This window comes from Gadus macrocephalus, chromosome 9 (genome assembly GCF_031168955.1).
Source record: "Gadus macrocephalus chromosome 9, ASM3116895v1".
Lineage (NCBI taxonomy): Eukaryota > Metazoa > Chordata > Actinopteri > Gadiformes > Gadidae > Gadus > Gadus macrocephalus.
Genome location: NC_082390.1, coordinates 9364906 through 9372500, shown reverse-complemented (window position 1 = coordinate 9372500; position 7595 = coordinate 9364906). Strand labels below are relative to the sequence as shown.

General features: G+C 51.3%; 2 protein-coding genes across 3 annotated transcripts in view; one reads left to right on the top strand and one right to left on the bottom strand.

The window, feature by feature from the left end:
- Window positions 1–123, top strand: part of slc6a15 (solute carrier family 6 member 15) — an 18385-nt gene extending 18262 nt beyond the window's left edge. The window contains exon 12 of the mRNA XM_060061640.1: window positions 1–123. This exon is cut by the window's left edge and continues 760 nt beyond it. The gene's annotated coding sequence lies outside the window, so the exon portion shown is untranslated.
- A 1585-nt stretch (window positions 124–1708) lies between these two features.
- Window positions 1709–7595, bottom strand: part of lrrk2 (leucine-rich repeat kinase 2) — a 37464-nt gene continuing 31577 nt past the window's right edge. Inside the window, exons 44-52 of one of the 2 annotated variants that reach the window (XM_060061614.1) lie at window positions 7286–7495; window positions 6653–6846; window positions 6371–6443; window positions 6048–6232; window positions 5650–5793; window positions 5197–5408; window positions 4625–4693; window positions 4041–4177; window positions 1709–2748 (exon numbers count right to left, since the gene is read on the bottom strand). In XM_060061614.1, coding sequence (XP_059917597.1) covers window positions 4053–4177; window positions 4625–4693; window positions 5197–5408; window positions 5650–5793; window positions 6048–6232; window positions 6371–6443; window positions 6653–6846; window positions 7286–7495 — 1212 coding nt within the window. In that variant the 3' untranslated portion in view covers window positions 1709–2748; window positions 4041–4052. The remainder of the gene's footprint in view (window positions 2749–4040; window positions 4178–4624; window positions 4694–5196; window positions 5409–5649; window positions 5794–6047; window positions 6233–6370; window positions 6444–6652; window positions 6847–7285; window positions 7496–7595) is intronic. The other variant, XM_060061615.1, reaches the window with a different exon arrangement.

Below are 7595 nucleotides of genomic sequence, written 5' to 3'. Positions count from 1 at the left end.
CCATACCTCCCTCCTTGGACCCCTCACACTAGATTAGGGCTGAACGATTTGGGGAAATAATCTATTTGCAAAAACAAAAAGATCTATTGCAATATTGGTCAAAATAATCGCAACATCAGTTAATACACACATTGACACACCGACAGCAGAGTCAACCATGCAAGGCGACAGCCAGCTCATCAGGAGCAGTTAGGGTTAAGTGTCTTGCCCAGGGACACATCAACACTCAGCTAGGGAATCGAACTAGTAACCTTTCGGTTACAAGACAACGGCTCCACCTCCTGAGCTAAGCCGACCTACCTTCCTAATGTCGTGTATTATAAAAAAAAAAAAAATTCTTTAGTATGACCAACACAACATTGGAAGCAGTCAAGATATAAACGGCTCTTTCCTTTAGGCCAGGCCGATGTGTTGAGATTAATTTATATTATTAACTTCTTTATTTAACTATTGAATTGTAAAATAAAGAAATTAATCGTGCTGATTTCCAGTCAGTAACGTAACAAATCACTCTTTTTATCACATCCTTTGCGATTTGCATACCGCGTTCTATTACATCGCGATTTCGATTTGAATTTGATCAATCGTTCAGCCCTACCCTAGACCTCCCTCCGGAACTAGGTCCGGACCCCAGGTCCACCCCCCCAGTCCTCCTCCCCTCCCAGACCCCCCCGGTCGGGTAGATGTTAGCAATAAGGTGAACGAATGGCAGACCTACTTCCTGCCACCTAGTGGTCTGAAGAAGAGGGCCTCTGTAGAGAAGGCCAGGACCCGGGGCGGTTTGGTCCCGGGACCCGCCGCCGGGTTCAGTTGTAAATACGGTGGTGTACATAAGTGACCCGGACTGGCCCACATGTACCGGGTATAGAAGCACTGGAGCACCCTGGGCCGGCTCTGATTGGCTACGATGAAATCGACCAATAGACGGCCGGCAGGATGGCGATTGGGGGACATGGATCGACTCATTGAGGTCACTTAAGAGTAGCTAGTGTAGGACCCCCGAAGGCGTGGTCCGGTCCAGGAAAGGGTCCTGTCTACGCGAGGGTCCGGCCTGCGTAGCAAGCGGCTCTCAGACCCCAGGGTTTGGACCTGAACCAAGGGTTTAGACCCAAGGGCTTGGACCTGAACCCCGGGTTCAGAACTGAACCCAGGGTTTAGACCCAAGGGCTTAGACCTGAACCCCGGGTTTAGACCCAAGGGCTTTGACCTGAACCCCGGGTTTAAACCTGAACCCAGGGTTTAGATCTGAACCCCAAGGCTTAGACACCAGGGCTTAGACCCCAGGGTGTAGACCTGAATCCAGGGTTTAGACCCCAGGGCTAAGACCTGAACCCCGGGTTAAACCTGAACCCAGGGTTTAGACCCAAGGGCTTAGAACTGAACCCCAGGTTTAGACCTGAATCCAGGGTTTAGACCCCAGGGCTTAGACCTGAACCCCGGGTTAAGACCTGAACCCAGGGTTTAGACCTGAACCCCAGGGCTTAGACCCAAGGGCTTAGACCTTGACCCGGGTTTAGACCCCAGGGTTAAGACCTGAACCCCAGGGTTAGGACCCCAGGGTTTAGACCTGAACCCCAGGGTTAGGACCCCAGGGTTTAGACCTGAACCCCAGGGTTTAGACCTGAAGATCAAGATCTAGAAACACAAATGTTGAACGTGTTGAAAACCGATTCAGTCATTATTCAAAGAAGAAAAAAAACTCAACAAATCTGTGCCTAAATGATTTATATTTGTTTATAGAATACACGGTGGTTGTATATTTAAGGTATTCTGTAAATATAATATATAAATATTATAAATATATTTATCTGGATAATTTGGTTATCAGGACAGTGTTTCCATGGCTCAGACGTGCTGGGGATGTTAATGCCGGTTTTCTTTTGTATCGTGTACTAATATGCTGTCATGTATCGAGTCCTCGAACTGTATATACTCTTTCCATCAAATGGCTTAAAATGTAATGCCGCGCCCCCCCCCCCCCCCCCCCCCCCCCCCGAACCCTAACCCCCGACCCCGCCCCTGAGATTAAAGAGCAGCGCTCTGAGCTGACGGTGCTGCTGGTGTCGTTGTGTCTCTGTTCTCCATCAGGTGCCCACCTACAGCCAACCAATCACAGAGCAGGTTTACGCTACGGTCTGCGTCCCATTGGGTCGCTGAATGTAAACATGTGGTCTTATAAAGACTCTTCTCATCCATAGAACGAGAGTGGCAGTGTTTTAGGGCGGCCGATTCATTCATGTAATCACAATTGTCTAAAAAAAAATTGCTAATGGAACTCGTATTTTTTTAATTCGCCAGTTCTAGTGGGACAGAGTTAATGTTATGAAGACGATAAGAGTCGATACGGTACATAAAATACAATTAAAAATTTGTTTAAAACATGTCAGGACAATCCACAGCACTGCATAACAACAAGCCGTCGGGAAACACAAAGCAACAGGAAACCAGCGGAAGGATAAATAATCCCTGGATCGCACCGGAGTCATGTCAAAGGCTCAGATCCCGTTCCGCTCCCAGAGTATCAAAGCGTTTATAAAAAGGGCTCCAGGTTTTTCAGAGATGATGAGGTCATCGGCCCGTTAGCCTTCATCTAACGATGAGGAGGACTCCCGAGACATGGAGGATAAAGTCACAGCGGTCCATGTCAGTGAGTCGCTCCACCAATAGCTTCCGGAGGAGTCTTCTTTAGTGTGTATTGAAGTTCTCTTTAGTGTGTAGTGTGAACTCTGTCCCTTTATGGAAAGCGTTCTGTGGAGATAGAACAAATGAAGCAGATCAAACCAACTAGTGATTAGTTAGAAGTTAAAAGGGATAAAATACTTGTATATTATTGTATGCACCTTTTTAATTATTCATCTTAATTAAACTACTACAATTTATCTCTCCAGACTACAATTTTTAATTAATTATATTGTAAACTGTATCTCTAGTTTCATTTACCTTATTGTCTACGAGATTAGTCATCATTACGTGTAATTTGTAGTATTGTATCATTAAATAAATCACATAAACAGTCGGCTATAGCTACATTTTCAAGACAGAAAAAAAAAAAATCCTGACCAAAGTAAACACACAAATACTCCAATGCTCCAATACACCAATACTTAAAATAATTAAAGGTGACATATTATACAAACAGGTGTGAGTGTGATTAGCCGTTACAAGCCGTTTTGACAATCTGCCTCTTCTGACATCACAAGTGGGCGTGTCCTGGTGGTATAATATGTCACCTTTAAACTTAAAACAGGTAAAGGATAGGATCTAAAGGACAACTGTAGAGGTGACTTACAATGAACGTCTTTATCACCGGCGGACAAAACACGAAACATTATCTAAAGGAAGTCACAGTGTTTGGCTGAGCTCTGAGCTACGTCACCTCCATCACTCTGTGACGGAGCCACCGCCCCAAACGACGGAGGTCTCCGGCATCGCGTAGGACGACGCGTCTGCATCTGAGCAGAAGGTTTGGTTCACAGCGGATAACTTATTTTGTGGTGGGGATTTTCGACTCCCACCAGTGGAGAGGAACTGGGTTCCATCCCCGACGTCTGCAGTCTGACCGACAGGCCACCCTGTACACGCCCTGATGTTCCTCAGACCTGGACCCGAGCTCACCCTGAGAGGCTTCTGGACCAAAGAGTCTGCTGCCAAATACCTCAATGGCTACAGAGTAAATAGAGATGGGGGAAATGTGAGGGGGGACAGGTGAGGTGTGACAGGTAAGAAGGGACAGGTGAGGTGAGACAGGTCAGAAGGGACAGATTAGGTGAGACAGGTAAGAAGGGACAGGTGAGGTGAGACAGGTAAGAAGGGACAGATTAGGTGAGACAGGTAAGAAGGGACAGGTGAGGTGAGACAGGTAAGAAGGGACAGATTAGGTGAGACAGGTAAGAAGGGACAGGTGAGAAGGAAACAGTGAGGTGAGACAGGTAAGAAGGGACAGGTTAGGTGAGACAGGTAGGAAGGGACAGGTGAGGTGAGACAGGTAAGAAGGGACTGGGAGGTGAGACAGGTAAGCAGGAGAAGGGCTGATCACTCACTGAGCGGCGGGTTCAGTCCTGACGGAGCTGTTCTCTCATCTTGGCCTTGATCTCCGCCCGCACCTCGCAGTGCCGCCGCAGCTCCGTCACCTCCTGGGGGAGGGCGGCCCTCCACACCATCAGCACTGACTCGTCCTCTGGGGGAGGAGCCACCATCCACCCGCCAGACAGACACGGAACAGGTACAGGGTCAGCTGACTGACCCAGGCTCAGCCCACTGTACTGACACAGGGTCAGCTGACTGAACAGACCCAGGGTCAGCTCACTGAACAGACCCAGGCTCAGCCCACTGTACTGACACAGGGTCAGATCACTGAACTGACAGGTACAGCTCTTTTCTAACTAGTGGCCACTTAAAGCGCTTTAAAATATATGCCAACATTCACCCATTCATTTACACATTCACACACCGACGGCGGAGTCAGACACACCGGGCGACAGCCAGCTCGGCAGATCAGTCAGGGTGAGGTGTCTCGCTCAGGGACACCTCAACCCACAGCTAGGAGGAGCCGGGGATCGAACTAGCAACCTCCCGGTTACCAGCCGACCCGCTCTACCTCCTGATCTATGGGCGGCAGACTCACCCCACAGGCTCCGGTCTCTCCTGGTTCTCCTTCCCAGGACCAGGACCAATCGGTTGGGGTTCAGGGTTTCTGTTCCGATCACACAAAGGTTGATTGATTAACAACCGGGGAACCAGGTGATTGACGAGGAACACCACGTTCTGAAGCAGCATGTGGATGTGGAGGAGCGCGTCCATATGAGTGATTACAAGTAAAACAAACTAAACATGGGGCAGCAGGACCCTGGTTCAACATGTGTCTGATCTCATTTGTGAGACTACTAAAATTGTAAATAAAATACTTTAAAAAAAAAAACATGATACTTAAAAATTCACAATCAATAAAAATACTTAAAATAAATATTAATGAAAAAAGGCAAAAAAGATAGCCGTATACATTTAAAAATAAATGCATTTAAGAAAGAGTAAATTATAATACCTTCTATTTATCAAGGTATTTTTTTATATTAAAATAATTGAATAAAAAGCTAATAAAAATACATTTTAAGAAAATTAAAGATAAATGTAATAAAAAAAGTTTTTCTATATCGATAAAAAAAAAAAGCCACAACGTGGGGACGTGGTCAGACGGACCTATGAGGGCGGGGGCCATGCTGCGGACAGAGAGGCAGTGGGGGGGCACCACGTGCAGCGCCTGGTGGGTAGCCAGCTCCAGCAGCAGCAGGTGCCCCCCCTGGGTGCCCACCCACAGGGTGGCACTGTTCAGCACCAGCAGCACCTTCACACTGGCCCAGGACGAGGAGCGGTCCCTGGTGGGGCCCTCCATGGGAGCCCGGCTGCCCTGTCTGGGGGGGGGGGGGGGAGAGCGGGGAGGGGAGGGGGAGGGAGGGAGGGAAGAAAGAAAACAACGAAAAGAGAACGACGAGGGGTTTAGTTTGGTGGCATCTGTAGAGAACAATTGTGTGTACCTGATAAGGTGTGTGTGTGTGTGTGTGTGTGTGTGTGTGTGTGTGTGTGTGTGTGTGTGTGTGTGTGTGTGTGTGTGTGTGTGTGTGTGTGTGTGTGTGTGTGTGTGTGTGTGTGTACCTGATGAGCTGGGCTACGTCGATGGAGTCCAGCAGCCGCTGGCTCCTCCTGTCCCAGACGGTCAGCGTGTGGCCGCGGGCCGTGCTCACGTACACCTGGTTATCCACCGCCAGGCGGGAGACACAGCTGGAGGACCGCTGCTGCCTGCAGGGGCACACACACACACACACACACACACACACACACACACACACACACACACACACACACACACACACACACACACACACACACACACACACACACACACACACACACACACACACACACACACACACACGGTCAAGGCCAGCCAGTAAACCGGCCCTAATCCTAATTGATTAATTAATTAACGGCTGGATTCTGCCTCCCAGTGTTTGGGGGCGTGTCCCGTGCCCCCTGCCCCCGGCGTCACTCACTCCAGGGGGGGTCTGGTGTCCAGGGTTCGGGTGACCTCGTAGTCCGCCGAGAACGAGAGCACTCGGCTCCCGCAGCCCGCCCACACCGTGCCGCGGTCCAGCGAGTGCCCCGATTGGCCGAGACAGACCAGGGGCGTGTCCACGCTGCCCACACGGAGGATCTTGACTGGCTGGCCATCGGCCTGCTGAGAGGAGGGGGGGGGGGTTACTCAGAGCTGGTAGGCTAGTCGGCCCCACCACTTAGATATAACAAATGGCACAGCTCGGGGACGAGCTAGTGTAGTGAGGCACAGCGTAGCAGTAACAGCCTCCCCCCTCCTTACTGTGAGCGCTGAGTCCTCAAAAACGCTGAGGGTCCCGTCGGCTGAGCCCACCAACAAGTAGCTCCTCCTCTGGCTGAGGAGGTAAAGACATGTGAACTCGTACACCGGGCTGGTCTGTGTGTGTGTGTGTGTGTGTGTGTGTGTGTGTGTGTGTGTGTGTGTGTGTGTGTGTGTGTGTGTGTGTGTGTGTGTGTGTGTGTGTGTGTGTGTGTGTGTGTGTGTGTGTGTGTGTGTGTGTGTGTGTGTGTGTGTGTGTGTGTGTGTGTGTGCGCGTGCGCTCACGTGCGTGGTGGGTGTGTGTGGAAGAACAGCGAGGTGACGGCGTCGGAGACCCCCTGCAGGTTGTGTCGCGTCGCTGCGTCTCGCCCGCTGATCACCACCAGAGAGCCGGCCTGTGTGCCCGCCACCAGCCAATCACAGAGCTCGCCTGGAGGCCGGACGCTCACCAGGCATAGGACAGGGCTGCTGTCAATCACCTTTGAGGGGCGGGAGGAGGGTATATAACATTACATCTGTGGTGGTCTACCTGTGTGGAGGTGGTCTACCTGTGTGGGGGTGGTCTACCTGTGTGGTGGTCTACCTGTGTGGGGGTGGTCTACCTGTGAGGTGGTCTACCTGTGAGGTGGTCTACCTGTGTGGGGGTCTACCTGTGTGGGGGTCTACCGGTGTGGTGGTCTACCTGTGTGGGGGTCTACCTGTGTGGGGGTGGTCTACCTGTGTGGGGGTCTACCTGCGTGGGGGTCTACCTGTGTGGGGGTGGTCTACCTGTGTGGGGGTCTACCTGTGTGGGGGTCTACCTGCTGTGTGGGGGTCTACCTGTGTGGGGGTCTACCTGTGTGGGGGTGGTCTACCTGTGTGGGGGTCTACCTGTGTGGGGGTCTACCTGTGTGGGGGTCTACCTGTGTGGGGGTCTACCTGTGTGGAGGTGGTCTGGGTGTCCAGGTGGATGGTGGTCAGGGAGCCTATTCTCTTGGTGCTGCTGCCTCCCCCCAGATAGGCCCTGGGGCCGGGGTCCGGACCTCCGCCCGCCCCCCCCGGGTCCACCACCAGGCACTCGGCCGCCCCCGGAGTCACCACCTCCCTCAGCAGACCCAGCATCTCCCCCGAGTTCAGCCTGTCAAACAGCTGGACACACACACACACACACACACACACACACACACACACACACACACACACACACACACACACACACACACACACACACACACACACACACACACAC